The sequence below is a fragment of the Phyllostomus hastatus genome, unplaced genomic scaffold (genome assembly GCF_019186645.2).
Source record: "Phyllostomus hastatus isolate PE091 unplaced genomic scaffold, TTU_PhHast_1.1 phas_scaffold_216, whole genome shotgun sequence".
Classification (NCBI taxonomy): domain Eukaryota; kingdom Metazoa; phylum Chordata; class Mammalia; order Chiroptera; family Phyllostomidae; genus Phyllostomus; species Phyllostomus hastatus.
In genome coordinates, this window is record NW_025334018.1 from 10,234,691 (window position 1) to 10,257,538 (window position 22,848).

Below are 22,848 nucleotides of genomic sequence, written 5' to 3' on the forward strand. Positions count from 1 at the left end.
TCTGAAGGTAAAAAGGATCCAGAAAAGACAGAAAGAAGAGCCACGAGAGGAAGCAGTGCAAGTCAAAGAAGTGTCTCCAAAAGGAGAGAGTTATCAGTTCAAGCAGAGAAGTGTCGAATGCAGCTCAGGGTCACTGGGTTCTGGAACAAGCTCACTGCTGAGGCGCCCAGAGTGGCTTTGGTGCGAAGGTGAGGATGAAAGCCGGACGGAGGCGGATGAGGACAGAGTGGAGAAAAGCACCCAGAGGGCGGGAGCTGACTGGAGAGAGAGATGAGGATGGGGCAGGGCTGCCGCTCCCGTGAAGCCGGGAGGGGTGATGGCCTGTCTGTGTGCTGACAGGGGATCCCACAGGAAGGGAAAAGGACCCATGCAGGAGGGGGAAGATGCTAGAAGGGGGATGAGAAAGAACCTCACACACAAACTATGATTAATTTTGTTAGGGGCTCCAACACGGTGCCATGAGGAAGGGCAGGTCACGTGGATGCAGGTGCAGCTAAGCTGGAAGATGTAATGGGAGTATATGAACGTGTTCCGGAGGACCCCCTTTTCCAGTGAAGCAGGAAGCAAGGCCACCAGCCTCAAGGTGCTGGAGAAAGAGTGTGAAACAGTCACCTCGCAAAGTGAGGAATGAAGGATTACAGTGAAGTTACTGGACATCATGAAAAGCCTACCTGAATTTAAAAGTAGGTAGTACCTTTGTTTTTCTCCAGCCAAGTACAGCTACAAGATTCAGACGTGGAATAAGTTTGAATTTTTTTGTATGAAATAAAAAGGCAACTTTTCCTACTCTAAACTCCACAGGCCCATGCTCAAAAAGCACCAAAGACACATTTTGAGGGAACTATCCTTAAGGCCTTAAAAAAAACCCATTAATAACTAGCCAAGAAGAGGATTAAAAACTGAGTCAAAGGGAAGAAAACACTGCTGGATAAAGCTACGGGAAGTGTCGTTTCACGGACCTGTTCCAAATCTTAATGGAGTCGGCTGCCGCGGACAGGACCGCGATGTTGTCCGAGCTGAACGACAAGGTGCGCACGTCGCTGCGGTGGCCCCCGAGGGTGATCCTGCTTGTCCTCACAGGCTGAGCGGCGGGCGCCGAGGGGTTCAGGGAATATGATTCCACCAAGTTGTTCTGCAGCAGGAAGACGGCCTTTAACTCCCCTTGGGGTGAGTGAATCAGGTCGAAGGATCTGCGTGAGAAAATATTCATAACGTCTCAGCCACCGTCTTAGCTCACGAGGTGAACTTTTTCCGGGAAAAAGGCTTTGCAATGCCCTCAGTCTACAAGACGTTTGGACAAGTCTGAAGGGTTTTACGGAGTGCTCTGAGTACTGGAGAACAGGTAAGTGAAAGAAATCTGGGCACAGACACTGGGTCTCACACATACCTTGTTTTGGATCTCGCACATACCTAAGTGACCTTAAACCCTTTCGGAACCTGAGGTATACATCTATCTTTTTCATTGGCAGCAGGAAAGAGCAGTAAACAGACAGGTAAAAGGTATTACAATAAAGCAAACGTGAGATGATGAGTAAGTGCGTCCGGGGCGAGGGCCACAGGAGCCGGGTTGGCACGGGCGTCTCGCGATCACTGTCCCCAAACACGTACTTCGTGCAGACCGCTCCCGAAGGGCGTGACAAAGCCCACACGACTCTGCAGCTCACTACCCCACAGCACTCCAGAGCCCTGGGCACTCCGCGTGCGGCGTCTGCACTCACTTGATCTTGGCAGCAGTCTTGATGCTGGTCACCCGCTGGATTTCATCCTGCAGAGTCATTTCAACACTGACTTCCAGGTCTTCCTCCTCCCCTTTGCCAGAGTTTAATCTAGAGGGAGAAAAAGACAGTCACACTACCACTTTCCTAGAAGCAGCTTTGCTATTACTTTAGTCACGTTCTGGTGGACACCAGTAATCAGTGTGATCTTGGAGGGTCACTAACCACACAGGGTCACCGTGAGAATTCACACGCAGTGTGTGTAGAAGTGCTCTGTGAACTACAGCATCATAAGTACACGGTGTTATTCCACTGAAGGGCTATTCTCAGCAAACAGATTCTGGGTGTAACAGCCCACACAGTTTCCTGGGACAAGTCTTTGTTCTGCCGTATTCCATGGAAATGTTTCTGGCCGATTTTCTAGCTTCAGGACTTTTAGAAAACTCATTAACCTACACTTACCAATGCAATCAACGTCAGATAAACTGGAGATTTCAAGAGTTGCCAAGTCAGACCACTTTTTATTTCTTTGAGACTTGATGAATTTCAGCCACTGAGGAACTGATTTCAATACTTACAATGAATGACCTATTACGGGGTTATATCGCCTCTAAACTTCAAACATAACCATCCAACCAGCCTCCTCATAGTCCCGAGGGTTAGCATTAGGACAGACTGCTGTCACTGAGGACACACAGCTAGCCTCTGAGAATTAAAGCATTTAGAAACTATTTTTTTTAAAGGAAATGTGTTTTTTTTTTAATTTATTTTTAGAGAGGGAAGGGAGGGAGATAGAGAGAGAGAAACATCAATGTGCAGTTGCTGGGGGCTGTGGCCTGCAACCCAGGCATGCACCCTGGCTGGGAATCGAACCTGGGACACTTTGGTTCCCAGCCCGTGCTCAATCCACTGAGCTATGCGCATTTAGAAACTATTTTTAAAAATCTGTATGGTCTTTCTACTTCAGTGTGGCTCTGGGTTCAAGACTCAGGAGGGAACTAGTTATAAAGCTGTACTACAGAGTATAAATTTAAAACCTAGACTCAAGCATGCCACAAAATTTCCAGCTTTTAACAGTAATTGGTAATAGAGTAAATGTGTCCTAAAAAAACCCAGTTTTTCCATGAGTACTATGAGGCGCTGAATACTTGATTGTTCATAAGTGTTAAAGAAACATACTTGGCTTTCTTTCTCGCCTTCTTCATCTTCTTATCCATCTTCTTCTGAATCTCCTCTTTGGAAAGGATACAGAACACTTCCAGCACGGAATCGGCTCCCTAGAAAGACAAAGGCCGATGTAGTCCAGGACGGGCAATCTGTGATGCCGCTCTTTCCCAGTGAGGACCACACCATGACGAATCGTCTTCTCCCCTCTCTGGTGGCGGCCCCTCGGACAGCTCAGTCTCCCTGGGCTCCCTGTCCCCGCTGTGACGGGGGTGGACACTGCTGCCTATTCACAGCACTGCTCTGAGTTAGTGCTTTTAAACCTCTTAGAAAAGCAAGTACCTAATGAATGGTTGCTAATAAGAACAATTACAGCAATTACTGTTCTCATTATGCTCTCAGAAGCCAGGGATTACAGGTCCACACAGGATCATGTAATGATTTCTTAACACGGCCAGAGAAAAACTCATCTCCACACTGCCCACATGAAAGGACCGGTCTCTGAAAAAACCAACCTCATCCCTGTTACTTTCCCCTAGTCTGGTACTCACATGGCAGGCGAGAATCCTGCCCGTCCTGTCGGTTGCGAGGTTCACGACTCTGTCCCTTCCCTCCCGCATGATGGAACCAACTTTTCTGCATGTAAGGATGCGCTACAGAAGAAGCAACACGTGAAGGTTAATGTAAGTTCTGCTGAACCTCTGAAAAGACATGATTCCAAGAAATGCAGATGATACAGATATTCCCTACAAGGATGACGGGCGTTCCAAATTTAGAGACAATCTTCACCCTTCCCACCACTCAGCTCAATTAAAGATAAGAAACACGAGTGAGTTACATCCTCGGGAGCTTCATCCGTCTCGAGGGCGCCGTCCTCTGCGTCCTGCAGGTCCTGTGTTCTGGGGGCAGGCCCCTTCATTTTCTTGGGCTCTGGTTCTTCCAGATCTTCAATCTGTTTTATAAAAGTAGGAAAATCTGAAAAGAATGCGTCCCAGGAGGTGACCCTTAACCCTAATGACTTAGAAACCTTTCCTGTGGGCCACAGATAACTTTCCCTGAGTGATCTCTCCGATCGGACCTCTTCAAGGAAAGGACATCTATCGGAACATACTAAAAACTGACCTGGACAAATGCGAACCAAACACTATTTCGCTCTACTATCTCCAATAGCTTTCCAGAGTTTCTGAGGACTGTTGTTTAGCAACAAGAGTCAGACAAAAGGATGACAGACTCTTCATTAACTTTTTAAACCTTCTCAGCCGAAAGATCTACTGTAGTCTAGAGGGAAAGATTTTAACTGGCACTCAGAATTGCAAAGGCATTGCAAAGGAGGTTACATTTTTTCCTTAAATAAAGAAAAAATAAGCCTACTGATGCAGAAGCCACTGGAATGGCTACTGCACACACCACACACCTGACTGCAGCTACTGCTAAGGGGCGTAACCTTTTCTCCTCACACAACCTTTGAGGATCTGAGAGAAAGCAAGAGATCTTCTCAGAAAATACACATTTATAAATGCACAAGCTTTACATAGATTTTTGTTTGAGGAGAAAGGGCCACAGGTATCTGAACTCCACCATGGGTACCCAAAGGTCCAGAAATATCAGGCTAAGAATCCCCTGAACTAAAACATGAGCATCCCCAGAAGCTATACGCCCAAAGCCATCCTTCTGAGCCCAAGTCACTGAGGGCCGTGGAGCGCAGAATGGAGTCTCTTTGCAGGTGGCAGGTTATCGATGTGATGGCATTTCTGCAGTTCCCATGATGCCGTGTGAATGACTCAAAGATTACATCTCACTCTAAAGTCAATGAGCCTCTAAACCTGCTAACCAAGACAGGCACCTGGGCGCCCAATCGGAAACAAGCAATTACCTCCTGCAGGTAGGCGATGTCCCAAGCCCTCAGCTCACTGTCAGAGGCTCCCGTGATGAGTCGCTTTTCTTCTGACACCAGAACCAAGCCCCACACCTACAGCGTATAAGCAGATTCAAATAACAGAACTTTTAAGACTCTAAGATGAACGATGTTACAGCCCAAATTTTAGTATATTGTAGTGAAATCTCTTTGGCATTTGCAGAAGCTAGGATCAAGGCAACCCTTTCAACACATACTAAGAAGAATTCCACTGTTACAAAGGAAGAATGGCCCGTGGTAAAACTTGTCCATGTGACAACTAGACATTCCCCTGCAGTCCCGTCCTTAAATTTACAGCATGGCTGTTCAGCATAAATCCTAACGAGAGCCCACTCAGTGAAGACTTTTAAGTCTGATCTTTCTTTGCCTTGCAAGTAAAAGGAGCTCCATTCATATCTATTATATAATGTTCAGCCTCAAATATCCAAAAACTAAACAGTAAGAATAGCAGCACTGCTGCAAATCAATAACCAGAGAATCTAACCAGCTTTTTCTCCTCATATACTCTAGGTGTTTCTGAAAGCCTAGTGCGAACAAAGCACAGAGTAAGATGCAAAGGTATATTATATTTCGTGATCTCTACTGAAGAGATCTATGTTCAGGTAATGAGTATAAGGACTACCATTTGCATATTCACGGATTAAAAATTTATCCAAAGGCCAATTTTTAGTAAATGCCAGTATCTGCTCTGATGGCTGGTACTTCCTCCACCACATTGACTTTTGTCTCTCGATGATTCCGGCAGCCATGAAGGGACCAGAGAGGAAACCAGCCTCTCCCCGGCCTTGCCCTCCCTTCCCTGGGCCCGGCGGCCGACCCGTACCTCAGTTCGGTGGCCCACCATCGTTTTGAAGCAGTGCTGGGTGTCAAGGTCCCACCATTTCACCACGGTATCTTTCCCACTGAAAGAAGAAACAGGAAAAACTCTCATTAGGAAGAATTGCAACACCAACAGGGAGATCAAGGTCTCATTCATGTAGCCTTGAAAAGATAACACACAGCAATAACACCCAATGTTGCTATCCTACCCAAGCTTTCCTTGAAAAAGTAAAGGATCTGAACTCTCCATGTGGCTATGTAGGCAGAAAATAATGTTTCACCCATAAACACGAAAGTGACTTGGTCTGTTGCCTGTCAGTCTCGTTGTCACGGCACGAACCCCTTGCACACCGTCCAACACAGACGCTCCGCAGACCGCGCCTGCTCCGGAGTCGTCAGGCTCCTCATCCTGGAAATGCCAGCTCCGTGACGTCACTCATCCTTCATTCCCCCCACCCCATTTCTGGGCACCTCCCGAACGGAAGTCGTACTGCCAGGGTTATCTGACAGCTCCTCAGCTGGCCTCTCTGCCCGTTCCTGCTCCCTTGTCACAGCCAACACTCTCAGATCATCTCGATTTGCCAGGTTCCCACCTGTTCAGGGTTCTCTACAGACCCCAAATCAGGCTCCTCAGCATTATTCTCAAAACCTCCCATGAAGTGGCTCTTAATTTCTCTGCCAGTGACCGCTGTTCTCCCCTGCTTCCTCATGAATGCAAAGTTAATGAAATCCTCCTTCATGACCACAGTGGGGGGAAAAAAAAACTAAAACCCAATTTACAAAGTCTTTCCTACACAGCCCCACTTCCTTTACGTTCCCTGAGCTGTGGCTCCTACGTCCCATGGAGCTGCAGTGATTGGTTCCCGCTCTGAACCTGCCGTCTGCAGGGACCGCGCTGTCCCGCATCCTCCCCAGGGCACCGGCCGCCCCGGCACAGCGGTTGCTGCCCCTCCACCACTTCTGAGCCGTCCCTGCGGCTCTGCTAACTACTGCCTGGCCAACCTCAGCGCCCCAAACCTTCCTGGGGGGCCATTTCTTCAGAATGATAGTTACTATGTTAGGTTAATATGAAACTGCTGATACCCAACCTATCATTTTGACCCACACAAATGAAAATTTCAAAGGGTTCAACCTAACAAATGTCAGAAAGCCCAAATGCGAAGTACATTTCTTCTCAAAAGACGGGCCGAGTCAAACACTTGGCAGTCACGTGGGCCCACTGCTTCCTTTTGTGCGTTCCTGACTGTCTGGGTCCAGAGAGTGGACAGCTCATGCCACAGAAGGCAGGTCAAGAGGCTAAGGAACACGGAAAAGCTGGTATCAGGGGAAAATAGTGACAGATCAGGAAGCGGAACTGGACGATGCTATAAATAACTCTGGGTGGCTGCTATGACCCTGGGGGGAGGGGGGAGGAGCGGGAGAGCCGGAGAACAGAGGAAGGCACCGCAGGAGCTAGAGTGGAAGGCCGAGAAACGAGTAAGGAACGGAGCAAACTCCCTTTAAAACCCTCTCCGGTGAGTTCACCTAGAAAAGAGCTGGAAGTGAAACTTATTTCTTTACCTGCTAACAAGCAGGTTCTTTTCTCGTAGGAACAACGCTTGTGTGACGGCGTCCTTGTGCCCCTTGAGCCGGTAGAGGCCACTCTCATTGATGACGTCCCACACGATGATGTCCGTGTCCTAAAGGGATCGAACAACACAAGGGAAGCGTTCCCTTCACCACGTGGGGCCTGACGACGGGACGCAATGTTTCTGTGAGAAAGGCAATCTACAGTCCTTGTGGAAAACTTGGAAAGCACACGGAAGAGTACAGAGGAATAAAAACCAGTTAATTCTGCCCTCCAGATACAATGACCGCAGGCATCTTGTTTTATGTTCCAGTTTTTGTGAATACCAGTCTGGCGGAAGGTCTGCTTGAGTGGTTGGCAGGGTACAAAAATATGTAGAATAATGCACAGTTCTAATGTGAGCATTGCACCTAAAATGTCCTACGGTGTGCTTGAGTGTGACGCTGTTATGTTACAGAAGTACATGCTTCTGATTTTGTAGCGAACAAGGGGCATTACTGGTGCCGGACCCTGCATACCCAGGTTGCTGCTTTCCCGGTAGAAAACTGGCACCATGCTGTTCCTGTGATTTTCAAACCTTTCCACCTTTTCCATTTACTATATTCCCATTTTTCATATCCTTCCAAGCTTCTCTCGTTTTTCAGTCACAATAATCCTAAAGATACACCCTAATTTATTTAAATTTTTTTCTGTTTTAGCCATTCGGGTAGTTCCAGTATTCTACCATTGTAAACATGTGAAAACGAACATTCTTGCACATAAATCTTTATATATATCTATGACCAAAATAAACACTCTGAGGGGAAGTTCTCCAGGTAAAAGGTATCTCTATTTTTCAGGTCTGTAATTCACACCATCAAGGTGCTCTCCAGAGAGGCTGTGCCGACCTCTGAGTCCACCGGGGTGTGGACGACACTGCCTACTTCCCCATGGCATGGGCTCTGAGCATCATCGGTCTCCCCAAAACCACGCCGATTTCACAAGTTAAAAATGCTGCCTCGATCCTTCTTTGACATGAATTTCTGGGTACCAGTGAGAGATCCTGTACCTGGTCTGTGGCCATGACTGGCCACCTGCACCTCTTTTAACTGCCGAGTCATGACTTTTGTCTACATAGGTCTTATTTCTCACTTGATTGTAAGTTTAGTTAAGAGACAGATGATATTAATCCTTCCTTTTGATGTTGAAAATATTATACACGTTCCCTTGTCTTTGTCCTGTACCTCCCTCCCCGCTCCCCCCGCCCCGTTGTACTGAGAACAAAGTGGCCGACATCCCTGGACGGGTCTCAGGCTTGCGGCCCGACGGTGTGACGTGCACAGGCTGTGAAATGGTGACCGGACAGGGTGGGCTAACACCCTTTCTCACCAAGAGACAATGAAAAAAAAAGAAAAAATATTTTCTCCCCGTGATGCGAACTCTTAGGATTCACCCTAAACAACATCCCTGTGTATTTTCCAATGTACAGATGTCCTAAATTTAAGTATCTATATCCACCGGTCTTTTCTCCCTTATAGTGCCCTTTTTCCTGATGTGCTCAAAGTCCTTTTCCACCTCCATATCAGGCGAACACTTACTCATGTATCTTCTAGTTTACTTAAAATACTTCCTGCTCCATAGCGTTTGTCTTTAATTGTGGCTCATATTAGTGCATGGAATGAGGTAAAGCTTTAACTTCATTTAAATATCTCCCCACATAGCCAATTGAGGAACGTTTTATAAGTTATCCATCATTTTTCTACTCATCAGAAGTATCTCTAAAATATACTAACTAGGAATAGAAAAGCAGATTTGTCTCTGGGACTCTCATTAGGTTGTAATAACCTATTTTGTATCGATAGCAGATTAAAATATGTTTTAAATTATGGCATCATAATGCATTTTAACATATGAAATCTCCTAAAAAAATCTAACCCTAGGGGAAAACAAAACTAAAACCCTTTTTTATTAGTCTTCTTTCCCAAAATTCTGGTGTTTCTGACTCTTTTTTTCATATATGCTTCTAAATCATTTGATCACATTCTAAAAACAATGAGAACCTGTGGGGATATTTAAGTTCCTTTTACTGTCAAGTTAATCAGAAAACACCAGCATCTTTTCGATACTTTGTCTCCGCATTCAAGGGCGTGCCTCTACTCAAGCCTTCTGTTACATTCTCCAGTTTCCCAGTATTTTTCTGTTATTTAATATGCAATTATAAGTGGAATCTTTTACATTGTATTTTCTAACTTTGAGATGTAGGAAAGCTACCCATCTTACCAAACTCATCAGAAAAGAATTCTCATTTTGTCTCTCCTTTTCCAACCCAGTGTTTGCGCTGTGCACTGTTTGGGTAGCACTTCTGCACCGATGTTACGCAGCACTGACCACGCGCATCCTCTCTGCGCTCCCGTAGTTAACAGGCTCTGATTGGATAATGTGACGGGGAGCACAAAGACCCCCAATTCAGACCCGTCCTTCTCACTCCATCTCAGCCATCGTCCCTGTTCTGTACACGACGTGCCCACCGTCTCCCCAACAACTTCTGTGCAAGTCCCACACAAGCACAGGCCTGACACTCCTTTACCAGAGCTCAGTCTGGGCACCCGATACAAGGTCTCACCTTGGATCCCGAAGCCAGCCTGCCTCCTAGCTGATCATACTTCAGGGAGGTGATGGCAGCTTTGTGCCCATTGAAGGTCACGTTTCCCTCCCCACTCAGGAGACTGAAGATGCGAACAGACCCATCCTCATAGCCCACAGCCAAGTGCAGCCCGTCTGGGGAGGGGCACAAGCACGTGACTTCCTGCTTCAGCCCCCGAAGGATGAGGATCTGAAATCACAGAATCAAAAAAAAAGTACAGGAGTTAAGCGAGTCACCAGGGGAAAGTGTGGGAATAATCATTCACCATAAAACAAAAAGCACCAGCCCTGGCTGGCGTAGCTCAGTGGATTGAGCGCGGGCTGTGAACCAAAGTGTGGCAGGTTTCATTCCCAGTCAGGGCACATGCCTGGGTTGCAGGCCATGACCCCCAGCAACCGCACATTGATGTTTCTCTCTCTTTCTCCCTCCGTTCCCTCTCCAAAATTAAATAAATAAAACCTTTTTTAAAAAAAGGAAAAGCACCAATAACTCCAAATCACTCATAAATGAAACTCTACAATCCATCTGAAGTTCTTTAAGGTAGGAATTACTATTTATAGTGGGCAAAGAAAGCATTCAAGGAAAAGTAAAATTACTTTATCTGAAGCTCCACATTAGCATAAGACATGCAAAAATTCCCCAGGCAATGGAATGAATTACTAAATCCTTACTCTATGCCAGCACGAAATGATTTCCCATAAAGGGTTATAAACACAGCCTTGCACTAACAGGGCCTCATCTTCTAAGAAACCAACCTACAAGGCACCAGAGTACTATCATGTTGTATCCCTAAAGGACTCAGTGCAGCAACAAGTATCAATGTATTAACCTCTTGGGAGCCACAGTGAGCAGGCAAGGTCAAAATGCCTGTGTGGGGTTTGGCAGAAGTGGTAGATTTATGGAATTTAGAACTGCATAAAGTATTAAAGGCTAGCTTAACAACCCTGGGCCTCATCTGTATAAGTAAAAAAAGATTCAGTCAACATAGCAGAGAACTATGCCTTTTAAATGCCTAAATCTTGTAACTGGTCGCAAGGGCAAGTAGACGCAGCTGCAAATAGAGAAGTGGTAAGTTAGGGACAAACGTGGGGAATAACAATTACAAATAATGACCTGTAAATATCACTACAAATAGATACCTAAGCAGTAAGCTCCTCTTTGGTTGTGGTTCTCAGAATTCCGTGCAGAACGACACCAGAGAACCTGATACCCGGCCTTCTCTACCCCCCGCCCCCCCCTCCCTGCACCAAGATGTCCCTCCCAGGGGCGCACACCTAAAAAACCTCTGCCTGATAAATCAGAGCACTCGCTCCTCTGCCTCTCCACCCTCACACACGCACACGTCCACACCGACCCTGGGGACTTCTGGCTCACCTTCTCTCCTTTCCTTAGGTCCCAGACGAAGACGTGTTCACAGGCTGGCACTGCCACATAGCGTCCTTTTTCACCACGAAGGGTCACAAAGACAATATTACCTTTCTGGCTGCCGATTAGGCCAAAGACTGCACTAGCCACATAGCGCAGGTACTGCTTGGTGAGACCCATGTCGAAAGGTCGGAGACCAGAGGCGAGGCAGCTGCACAGGCAAATGAAGACAACTCAGTTCTTTGGGCACCCTGGTTCTGGGAGGCTAGCAAACACCAACTGTTTCTCATGTGGTGAACCTATATAAATCGTGACATAAAATACCTGGACATCTTAATTTTTTATTCACTGATGATTCAACATGCACGCCCTTGTTTGTCGAGCTGCAGACGGGTGACACTGCCACGCCCCTCTCACAGACACCCGACACAGGGCCTCAGTGCAGCTGAGCAACTAGCTTCTGCCCATTCGACCCCCATCTAAGTTTTTACATTGAGACTGGGAGCCTGAGACTAAAAATACATACTGGGGAACATTTCCTGCAGACTCACTAATTAGACGGGCACTGCTGTAGGTGCCAAAGACACGGGAAAACAAAATACCTGGCCTCGCGGCACTGACCTTCTGGCACAGTGGTTCTCAAACCCCAGCAAGTACCCAGATCCTCTGGGGGCTTCTTAAAACACATGGCAGGGACCCACTGCTCCCTCCCCTCCCCAAAGTCTATGTCGAGTTAGTACGTCTGGGGGAGCCCAAGCTTTTTTTGGTTCTTCGCTTTGAGATCTACTGTCCTAACATAGCCCTTGATTGCCAAGTCAGGGCTGCCACCTCCCCTTGGCACAGAAAAGGGTACGGCACTTGGCACACTATCTTAGAAAGACACTGTAGTTCTTGCACTAAATCAAATCCACGGAAAACACTGGTTATGGATACTCAAGACGATACATGAAAGAGATGACAAGCCAAGCCCATCTGCTCTTGATACAAAGTGAAGTGCAGACCTCGAATCTCCCAAGCAGCTTAGTGGCCCCCTTTTCCTCATCATAGGAACCAACACAAAGCCAGTGAAAAATCAAGGAGAGTGAGTGTCAGCGAGGTGGTAATCCAAGTAACTTGGGCCATCTGATGGGTACTTTCCCCATTCACCTTCTTCCTTCCCTGCAGCTGGTCCTCACGATGGTTTCAGGCTATCTACCAAACCTTCCCGCAGCACTGCCCTGGGAGATGTTACACAGCCCACTTCCGCCCAGGGAGTCCCACCTCTATTTCCAGTTCTGTCCACACCCGTGATTACTAACTAGACATCCCCGCTCGAATACTTTGCAGCATCCCATTTAACATGTCTAAAACCAAACCTACCTTGCTTCCTGAACCCCTCTTATTTTTTTGTGACTTTCAGAAATGGAAACCTCCTAGCCACTCAGGCTTAAAACCCTGTAGAAGCTGTTGGCTCCTTAACAAAAAATATTATTATAGCAGCCAAGACTTAAAGAGTGCTTACTACACATGCTTCCTAACTTACAATGGGGGGAACATCCCAATATATTCATTGTAAGTTGAAACTATTGTACATTGAAGACAGTTAATGCACCTAACCTACCAAACATCACAGCTCAGCCCGGCCTCCCTTAAATGTGCACAGAACACTTACAGCAGCCTATTTGGGCACAACGGGTAGTTTACCTTTGTGGTCACGTGGCTGACCGGGAGCTGCAGCTCACTGCTACCGCCCAACTCACGAGAAGACCATTCGGCATGTACTTAGTTAACCTGGGAAAAGATCAAAATTCAAAATCCAAAGTATTGTTTCTACTGAATGTGTATCATCTTTGCACCATGGTAAAATAGAAAAAGCCTAAGTTGGGACTGTCTGTATATGGTAACTGATATGTAACTGAGTAAACACACATAGTTGTTTAGTTACACATAGCAATTTATTTATTGAATGGGTTACTAATATATGTAAAGCACTTAGAAAAACACCTAGCACCTTGTAAATATAAGCACAAAAAAATTCTTCACTGTAACCTTCAAGGTAGGTTTTGTTCTTACCCCTACTTTAACACCAGGACCCTAGGCAGAGAGTGAAACCGCTAGCATGAATACATGCAGTGAGTTTTAAGTGGCAAAGCCAGATTGCAATCCCGTCCACCTCCAAAATTTCTTCTTTTAACCACTACGCTAAACTGCTTCTCTTTGCCTCTGTCCTCTATTGTCAGAAATTTCCACCTAGTTGATTGTTTCTCTGAAGTGGGATCCTTTTCCCTCTTTCCACTTTCTGTTCTCTTTTTATCACTGAGCTCCTGCACTAGTTTCCCATCTAGCACCTCCACTGGCATGTTTTTTACTCTTTTCATTTAAAAGTCATAATACTACCCTGGCTGGTGTAGCTCAGTGCATTGGGAGTGGGCCACAAACCAAAGGGTCACTGGTTTGATTCCCAGTCAGGGCACATGCCTGGGTGGCAGGCCAGGTCCCCAGTGCCAGGGCACGTGAGAGATAACCACACGTTGATATTTCTCTTTCTCCTTCTCTTCCCCTCTCTGAAAATGAATAAATAAATTTTTTAAAGTAGTATAGCTACTTGATTTTAGGTATAAAAGTCATAATATTACCATCCTAACCTTTTCACATACACTGTCCCTACCCCAAAACCCTTGAAAAGGCTAAATTGTTTGCAGTTTCCAAGAACTCATCCTACCTATCCCTCTTTATTCTCTCGTCAAGCTAATTGGTTTTCTTCCTTGTCCTGCCACCTTGCCTTGTATAGTTCCTGTCACCTAAAACAACAAGCATTCTCCCGTCTATTTTAATCAACGTTATCCTGAGTCCCACTTCCTTCGGGGCTGGTCCAACTCTCGCAGCCTTTTCCAATGCCTCAATACTCATCTTCCATACAACGCGGCATCGATCACTTGTCTCATGGGCACAGGTCTCCATGCCTTTTGGAGAGAGCTCACGACCTAACTTTCCCCGGCAACCCTACCATCCCTGCTTCCTAACACACAGCCCCCTCAAAACATGTTGCTTCTACAATGCACCGAAGGGCTGGGGCGTGGTAATAGTCATCAGACGTCCCTAAACTGATTCATCAATCAAGAGAGGGTGAGAGGGATTCTGCACACGGACAACACTGCCGGAGCATCCTCAGGCGGGCTAGTGTACGCACGGGGTCAGGAGGCACTATTCGGCACGAGCCAGCCCCGGGCGTAGGCGGGCGGCCTCCAGGTATGGAGGTGGGGTGCGCGATCGTCCAGGTATCCCTCCACCCCAGGGACCGACGCCAATTCCCACCGCCGCCTCGCTCGCTGCAGGCACCACGAGGGACTCAGCCAGAACCAGCCAAGCTAGAGTAGCGGACCAAAGGCGTTCCGCCGCCGCACTTCCCCACACTCACCTCTACCTCCACGAGGCTCCCTGACGCTCGGACCCGCCCACGGACCCACCCCTTCCGGCACTGCTCCCGGACCCTCTTCCGCCCGGCGTTGCCAGAGCCTCCGAGGCGGAAATAACGTAAGACCCGGCATCTGATAGGCGAGCGCCGACTGGGGAACGGAAGTCAGTGTTTCGCAGTCCAGAGATCTTGCAGCTGGTCGCTCCAGCTTCCTGGCACTTTGACTCTCCTTACCCGCCGAGCTTTCGGAAGGGTGGTCCGAATGCCGCTCGGCGGCTTTCTACGAGGAGCTTAACCCGCCTCGCCTGCCGCCCGGATGGGACCGCTTGAGTGCTGTGAGAGGCGGGGCACAGGCCGGGAGGGGAGGCGGGGCCGAGCGGGCCGGGGGCGCGGCGGGAGGCGCGGGGGCTGGGTCCCGGCTGGGGGCGCGGGCTAGGGGTCCGGGGTGGGGTTCAGTTCTGTCAATCTGTAGAAGGAGCCTGCCGCGTCTTCCCCCAGCTGTTGGGTTCCGCTCGCCAGAGGTGCTGTCGGGGACGTCTTGTCCAGGAGAAGAGAGAGGGTAGGCAGACGCGGGCACGGGAACAGTGGTGCTGGAGTCACGGGAGAGGCGCGCGCCCCGGGGTGCAGGTGAAATAATAGAGCGTCGGGAGCCCTGCTGGTTATAGCGTCAGAGTGGAGTCTGTGTTGCCGCCGGGGTCGACGGGGCATTCCACGAACCGGGAGCAGCTCGAGTCTGGGCTGGGTGGGCGATAAGCCCTTCGTGCCGAATTGTCTGCATCCCCGCAGTCCCTGGAGTGACATTGGTCTGGCTTTGTGTTTTCGCTCTCTGACCGCTTGAGGGGGAAGTGACCAGGGCTGATTCCTCCTTGCTCCGCAGTTGAAGCTTAGGTGCTCTGTTACCGAGTGGGAATTACCTTTTTTCTCTCGCAGTTCTGCCCACTCTTGGGCTGCATAGAAGTGTTTAGAAATGAATCCTGGTGTCCGTAGCTGTGGAAAATGAAAGCTAACGCGTACGCTATACAAGAGAAATAAGCCTCTGTTTTCTCTTACTGAGCAAGATGTCTGCAGCTAGCCTAGAAATTAGACTTTTATCTACATTGTCTGATTTTCTTCAGAAGTTTCTTGAGTTTTTAAGGCATGTCCAGCTAGTCTTCCGTATTCAAGAAAATTGCAATAGTAGAGAATGGGTATCATGAGACTGTAGATAGATGTAGCAGTATAGCTGTTTTGAAACAAGATTGCCGTGGGTTGGATGAATGTGAGGAAATTGTGACAGTCTGTTATTTCAAAAAGTTTGGTAGGAAAGGGAACATTTAAGTGTGTATGGTTAATATGCCGTATAGGTGATGTGCATTGTATTATTACAGATGTGTGTCTGCTTCAGTAGAAAACTACTCACCTAGATATTAACTGGATGACACACCTTGGGTTATCTGATTCCAAGAAAGCCATTTTACAACTGTGTAAATTGTAGATAACTAAGGTCAGTACTGAATACCTTTTGTCTAAACATGCAAGTTTTGTTCTCTTAGAGGCTCAGTGGAAGTTTTACTACTTTGTACATTCATTTCAATATTCCTGACTTATTAAATGTACCCAGCTTTGGGATTGCCTTTATCTCTCATCTGCCTGGTTCTCTTGTGAGTTAAATAAAATCTTGAACACATATTGATTTTTATATTTGAATGAGTCATGATTTTACCTTAAAAATTCTTTTATATTAAATGTTAAATATTATAGGAAAGGACAACCACAAATGGAAAAAATATTTTAATAAAAGTTGGTATAAGAGTAACTGTGATTGAGTGCTAAGATTATGCATTTTACAAAATTCCCAATACATACACTATACAAGGGTTTTCAGTTGCTCAGTTTATTGATACTTACAATTGGAAATAGTAATAAAGCTCTTTTCATATGAATGTGGTACGACTAACGCACTGTTACAACATGTGCTTTGGATGTTTTTGAATGATGGTGTTAAATTTGGCCTGAGCCAATGACATGGCTTCGAAATGTTTTTGTTATACTATATTTATTGTTGACATGTTTGAACACTTGTTTGTTTTTCCATTATTTTCATTTGCATGGAATGACTTAAAAGTAGTAGATCTAATTATTTAAATGTTGGGGTAGGGGTATTGTACACAAGTAACTAATGGACCCTGAAGTTTTAAATATTGAAATACAAAAAGGTAAAGAATGTTAAACCTGTCATTTATGCAAAAGAGGGAAAATCAAGCTGGTCAAAAAGGGAGGTCAAAAGCAAGGATGATTCTGTTTGTAGTTTTATCTAGCCCTGTCTACTCAGTGTAAGGATTCTGAAGAACGAGTGAACAGATTTAGAGTTCTTGTTTTCCAGTGGAAGATGATACCGTTTTCTTTTTATCCAGACAGCTATCAGGTTGTTTGGAGACAGCGATCCAAGATGTTCAGCTTAATTCTATTCAGTCCTTTGAAAAAAAAATTTTTTTAAAGAGAGAGTGAGAGAGAGAAAAACATCTATTTTGTTGTTCTACCTGGCCAGAGATTGAACCTGCAGCCTTGGTATATCAGGATGACGCTCTAACTGACTGAGCTACCCAGCCAGGGCTCTGTTCAGTCTTGAACAATAAAAATCTAATCTCTCTAGCCAATCCAGTTAGTCACATAAAACACTATTTAGAAGGACTTCTTAAATAAAGGATGACAAAATGTTTTTTTTTTTAATGAGGACTTAAACTAAAAGATGACAAGACTGAGAAAAAAGAGAAGCTACAATGTGGTTAGAGCCATTCGTACTCATTATGTACTTCAGTTATTAAGGATACATAGTGTCTTCAGGTCTTCATCCATGAGGGTACTGAAGATAACCCTTAAGATAGCATGGCTACAGAAAGAGGTATGATCCATTCTGGAATCTTGTTTGTTCCAGGTAGACTTTTTGATCCTGGGACAGAAATAGATTTTTTCAGGAGCCTTTTTTTTTGTTTAATACTAAAGTTTAGTGTTTGCTTATGAACCTGTTTTAAGTACAGAACTGATCAGTTGATTTTCAGTGAAAAATCTTGCTCCTCATTTATCCAAAATTCTGGCTATAGCCATAGCTCACTGGAGCCTTCCCCTCCTCCACTCTCCCTCCTCACCTGAGCCCTCCGCTCTTCCCATCACCGGGATTCTTAATGAGTCTGGGAACCCTCTCAAAGTTATTTGCAAGTCTGTGCTTGTATGAGCTCATGTCCTCACATTTTGGGTGGTGAAAGGGTCTTTAACTCCTGTGATTTTTCAGAGGGGTCTGTGACCCCAAGAATGTTAAAAATCACAGTTCCTTTGGGATCAGGAATCAGATTTTCCTGCCCAGCTTGGCTTTGGGGCTCCATTCACTTTGTTGCCGAGGTGTGTGTGTTGGGGTAGGGGGATTGACATTTCTTTTTGGTTGGAAAAATGAACTTCTGTTTAGAGCTGGAACTGAAAAAGAATTCCCCCTCGGTTAACTGCCCATACAATGCCATCGAACTCTGCCCCGTGAAAAGCCCCCTGACTGTTACTGCTGGTTTAACATCCGCTGTCTCCTGGGTCACAATGGCTTTTAAGGTCTGGGAAGAAGATCCAACACATTCCACTGACAAGATGAGTTTGGAGATAAAGAAGAACCCCTGGTGTGTACTGTCAAGGAAGATAATAGAGTTCCAGGAAGGGAACAGTCAATAGTAAGTGCAGCTAGAAGTTGCACTGTTTGGGATTTGACGTTTGGGGAGCTACTGTTGCTGTGGGAAGGGCGGTCTTAGCATTGTTACAGGGTGGGAGCAGAACTGCTCGGGTTAGGAAAGAAAAGGAAGTAGAGCTGCAAAACAGATTACTTTTCAAAAGTCAAGTGGTGAAAACAGGAGTTTACATTTCTGAAGAAACGGGGCAGGAAAAGTCTTTGAGAACAGGCGGGCTGGAGGGAAGGAGAGGTCAAGCTGTGAAGGAGAACTGACTTGGTGCTGTCCGGTCTCTGAGAGGAGGAGTCGAGTGGAAGGCCAGTGCGGTCCGCGTCCGTCCTCCGCTCAGCCTCCTTGCAGTTCAAGCCGGAATGTTCGCGAACAGGTCAGCAGAACTGGTGGTGCCTCCAATTTCAAAGGCCCATTGGGTGCACTAAATACAAACTTCTGGATACAATTAGTTTATTTCCAAGTAACGTCAGAGGAGTACTTAATGTCACAAAGCATCCTGTCGAGCAGTTTTATCGTGGTGTCGACAGAGCAGGCAGTTAGGCCGGCGCGAGTGGAGGAGGAGTGAGAGGCCAGGAACCAAACGTCCCCAGGGCAGGAAGTCCTGGGTGCCTGGCCCGGGGCAGAACTAGAGAAGCGGTTGTTACAGGCTAGGACCTCATCCCCAGGGTGACCTTTCCTCTCCTGGCATGTCCTTAGTTTAGACCCGCTTTGAGGAGGAACGAGGAGGGCGGAGAACAGCCTCAAACACTCCCATACAAGCCCTTGCAGGACCACTCGCTTAGTTAAGCATTAAGCCCGCAGGACCGTGAGGCCCTGATCAGCGTAGAATAATCCTGGGAACAGAGCCACAGAGACAGAGTTTTAGTCAAACTCAGGTGACATTTAGGCCTTAGTTTTGTTTCAGCTCCAGGCCCAGAAAAGAAGCAAAACCAGAGGCAGTGACCCCATGGCTGACATCAGCATTAGATGATCAGCAACCCCCGACCCTGGTGTCCACCAGTCAGTAGAGACCAGACCCAGAGAGGACACAATGGAGAGCTGATGAATGTTCTGTTGACATCCTCCCCTGAGACCTCCCCTGAAGTTTCCTGCTTTTAGAAAACAAACCCTGAAGAGCAGGAACCCTAATGTGCATGCTCACGTGCTGTCTCTCTCTCCCTCTCTCTATCTCTTCCTCTCTCTCTCTCTCTCCCTCTCTCTCTCCCTCTCACCTGTGCCTTTCCCCCCTTTCTTCCCTTAGGCATGTATCTTTTGCTTTCTTTCTCCTTAGCTCCAGGGGTCCTTCTTTTGTCCCTATAACTTGTTTCCGGCATCCATGCAGCCCAGCTGGCTCACTTCTGCCTCTGTGACTTTCTTTCTAAAAGGGCTAAATAAACCTTTCACTAGAGTCTTGGCTCTGAATTCTCTTATCTGAGTGCAAGGACCAAGGTCCAACTCCACCATTAACAGTGTAATAATCTACAAGGCCTCTCTGAAAGCTCCATAAACGATCGTTTCCTACCACACAGTGTTGGTTCAGGGTTAGCAACGCGTGTCAGGTCCGTGGCTCACTCCCATGTCTGCAGTGTTAGCATCCCACGTCTTCAGCAAGAAACACCAAGGCATTAGGTGTAGAAGGTCGTGTTTGTTCTCCGCGGCTCTTAACAACAAACATGAGGATCACACAGAAACATTCTCGAGAAGCTCACATGCCAGCTGCCATGCCCTGGTCAGCTCTCAACGTGTGTTCAGTGTTACTGGCAGCCTCCCGTTTACCAAACCCACCAATCAAGTCTCAGCCCTGTTCCTCAGCCTCTCAGGTAGCTGATCCTTTCCGATCCTCTCCTCCTGAATTACTTTCTTCACTTGGCTTTGAGGCTGCTGTACTTTCCCGGTGTCCTTTCCCTTCTTGTCAGTCCTTCCACATCTCATTGTTTGACCTGTCCTCATTCCAACCTCTGAATTCTGCTTTAGGGCTCAGTCCTGGGATCTCTTGTATCTGTCTGCATTTTCTCTCTTGGTGATTTTGTCCAGTTCCCAAAGCTTTAAATACTGTCTGTATGCTGAGAGTTCCAGGTTTATATCTTCAGCCTGATCTCTCCTCTGAGCTCGAGCCTCATATAGTCAATTGCACGTTTGGACATAAATACTTGGCCATTTAATGGGCATCTCATACTTAACACATGCAAACAACATAAAAGGAAAAAACACATGGATTATCACTTCACTCCACAACTTTCTCCAGCCTTCCCCCTCTCTGTAAATACCATGACCATCTACTCAGTTGCTCAAGCAAGAAATGTAGGAGTTATCTTTGATTCTGTTCATTTCCCTCACTTTTCATATTCATTTAGCAAATCTTGTTGACTCTAGCATTAAAATATATTCCAAATCCAACCATTTCTGGCCACCTACCTCACCGTCTCACATACAATAAATTACTGCAATTGTTTTCTACTGGTCTCTACCCTTACTCTTGGCCCCTAGCATACTCTTCAGAAGCCACTTATATTAAGTCATTATCTCCATCAAGATGCACTTACATTTACGGTGAGATCGAAACTTACTATGGAATACAAACGGTGTCACCTGGCCTGTCCCTCTCACAGCAGCCTCCTCACCTACCACTCCGTGCCCAGCTCATTCTCCTCCAGCCAGACCAACCCCTGTGCTCTTCCCGGAGTGGCTCAAGCCCCGCTGCCCTTTTGGCCTTTGCACTTGCTGTTTCCTCTGCCTGGAACACCCTCCGGGCTTCACGGGGCTGGTTCTCTCCTGAATTTAGCTCTCTACGCGTACTATCACCACTTCTCTCCCAGTACTCATTTCCTGCAGTCATCCTGATAGACAGCTGCTTGCTTGTTTGACTGTGGTTTACCAGTTCTCCAGGAGGCACAACCTCTGTGAGGGCATGGACTGCTCTTCTTCCTCAGCCAGTGCGTCCCCAGTGCCTACGATGCCTGACACAGGAGAGACACTCACAGGGATTTGTGGAATGGATGAATCTGCCTTTTTACTGAAGTAGCTCTCTGACCTATTGGCAAATTAAGTATCCTTTTCTCGTGTTAAATTTCTCATGACTTCTCTGAAGTAGTTGACGCCGTGTATCTTCCTATCACTGTCCTCTTTGACTTTCTATATTTCTGTACAACTAACCTCGGCCACATGTGTGTCTCGTGCACCATAGCCTGCAAGTTGTTGAATCCCGTTAATTCTTTCTTCATGTATTGTCTCTTAAATCCATCCTTTCTCCATCTCCTTCTCTACTCAGTTCAAAGCTTCATTATCTCTTCCTTGAAGTAACTTCCCCGCCTCTCATTTTGTCTTTCTCAGTGTATCCTCCATATTATCACCAGACTGAGCTCCTTAAGTTGTACGCATCACTTGCCTTTGTCTCGCCTGCAGCACCTAGCACTTCCCCCCCGCAAAAGCAGACGCTCAGTGAGCGTTGAAGGAGTAGTCTGTGTTTCTGGAAAGGAGAACTGGTGCACATGTGATCATTGTAATGGCTGTAACTCTCTGAAAATAATTTGTGCTTGAATAATCCCTCTTTCTTCCTGTTTTAAAAATGCTGGAAAAAGAAAAAATTCTTTGTTGCACATTGATTTTTATGGACTGTGTACGTGGCTGTAACAGCACAGTGTGCTATCAGAGCACTTCACAGTGGAGTTTTGTTATTTGCTCTTATAGAAGTAAAGTGGTGTCTGTGTTCCTCTGTAAAACAGTCATTTCTTCTCTCTCAAGTCTCCAGTGAAGACTGAACTGCCGAGGGATTTGGGAAAAGACCAGCCGAAGTCCCCATTCCATGGATCCCTTGGGGGCACCTTCCCAGTTTGTGGATGTGGATACACTGCCAAGCTGGGGAGACTCCTGTGAAGATGAATTAAACGCTTCTGACACTGCAGCCGACACAGACACTATTCGATCGCCTTTTCTGTATAACAAGAACATCAACGGGAAAGTGGTCCTTTGGTAATTCTTTCATTTAATCACATCACGATATGATAATACTTTCTCAGAGCTTCTTCCCAAGTTCTTTTTACTCAGAGTTTCTTCTAAGATTTTTTTGTAAGCCCTAGCATTTTCGAAATACTGCTTTGCCTGGACAGACGCGGCTCTAGTGAGGTGTAATTGACATACAATAAACTATACCTGTTTAAAGTGCACAATTGGATAGATTTTGACATAGGTATACACCCGTGAACCCATCACCACAGTCGAGATAGCGAAAATATTTACCCCCTCCCCCAGTTTTTGTGTGTGTTCCTTTGTGACCCCCTCCCTGCCCTTCCCTGCATCTGCCTCCCCAAGCAGCCATCGCTCTGCCACGATAGGTTAGCTCGCACTTTATCTAGGGTTTTATGTAAAGGGCATCGTGTACCCTTTTTCAGTCTGGCCTCTTTTATTCAGCATATTTGAAAGTTCGTCTGTGTTGTTGAATATATTAGTGATAATACGTTCATCTTTATCAAAAGCTTTATTAAAATACAATTCACTGATTTAAATTGTACGAGTCAGTGGTAAGTGTATCACAAAGTTGTGCAGCCATCACCATGGTCAAGTTTAGAGCATTTTCGTCAACCAGAAGTTCCGTTATCATCAGCTGTCCCTCCCT

The 22,848-nt window shown here is 46.4% G+C and overlaps 2 protein-coding genes across 8 annotated transcripts in view; one reads left to right on the forward strand and one right to left on the reverse strand.

Annotated features, from left to right (window-relative positions):
* Nucleotides 1-14,633, reverse strand: part of WDR3 (WD repeat domain 3) — a 29,920-nt gene extending 15,287 nt beyond the window's left edge. Inside the window, exons 1-12 of the mRNA XM_045816755.1 lie at nucleotides 14,566-14,633; nucleotides 12,852-12,938; nucleotides 11,178-11,379; nucleotides 9,783-9,992; nucleotides 7,174-7,292; nucleotides 5,618-5,696; nucleotides 4,753-4,848; nucleotides 3,718-3,831; nucleotides 3,431-3,532; nucleotides 2,895-2,992; nucleotides 1,719-1,826; nucleotides 960-1,190 (exon numbers count right to left, since the gene is read on the reverse strand). Coding sequence (XP_045672711.1) covers nucleotides 960-1,190; nucleotides 1,719-1,826; nucleotides 2,895-2,992; nucleotides 3,431-3,532; nucleotides 3,718-3,831; nucleotides 4,753-4,848; nucleotides 5,618-5,696; nucleotides 7,174-7,292; nucleotides 9,783-9,992; nucleotides 11,178-11,348 — 1,328 coding nt within the window. The 5' untranslated portion in view covers nucleotides 11,349-11,379; nucleotides 12,852-12,938; nucleotides 14,566-14,633. The remainder of the gene's footprint in view (nucleotides 1-959; nucleotides 1,191-1,718; nucleotides 1,827-2,894; nucleotides 2,993-3,430; nucleotides 3,533-3,717; nucleotides 3,832-4,752; nucleotides 4,849-5,617; nucleotides 5,697-7,173; nucleotides 7,293-9,782; nucleotides 9,993-11,177; nucleotides 11,380-12,851; nucleotides 12,939-14,565) is intronic.
* A 76-nt stretch (nucleotides 14,634-14,709) lies between these two features.
* Nucleotides 14,710-22,848, forward strand: part of GDAP2 (ganglioside induced differentiation associated protein 2) — a 57,695-nt gene continuing 49,556 nt past the window's right edge. The window contains exons 1-5 of one of the 7 annotated variants that reach the window (XM_045816656.1): nucleotides 14,710-14,897; nucleotides 15,035-15,121; nucleotides 15,930-16,045; nucleotides 18,136-18,251; nucleotides 21,978-22,205. In XM_045816656.1, the coding sequence (XP_045672612.1) occupies nucleotides 22,039-22,205 (167 nt within the window). In that variant the 5' untranslated portion in view covers nucleotides 14,710-14,897; nucleotides 15,035-15,121; nucleotides 15,930-16,045; nucleotides 18,136-18,251; nucleotides 21,978-22,038. The remainder of the gene's footprint in view (nucleotides 14,898-15,034; nucleotides 15,122-15,929; nucleotides 16,046-18,135; nucleotides 18,252-21,977; nucleotides 22,206-22,848) is intronic. The other 6 variants (XM_045816660.1, XM_045816655.1, XM_045816659.1 and 3 more) reach the window with 6 other exon arrangements.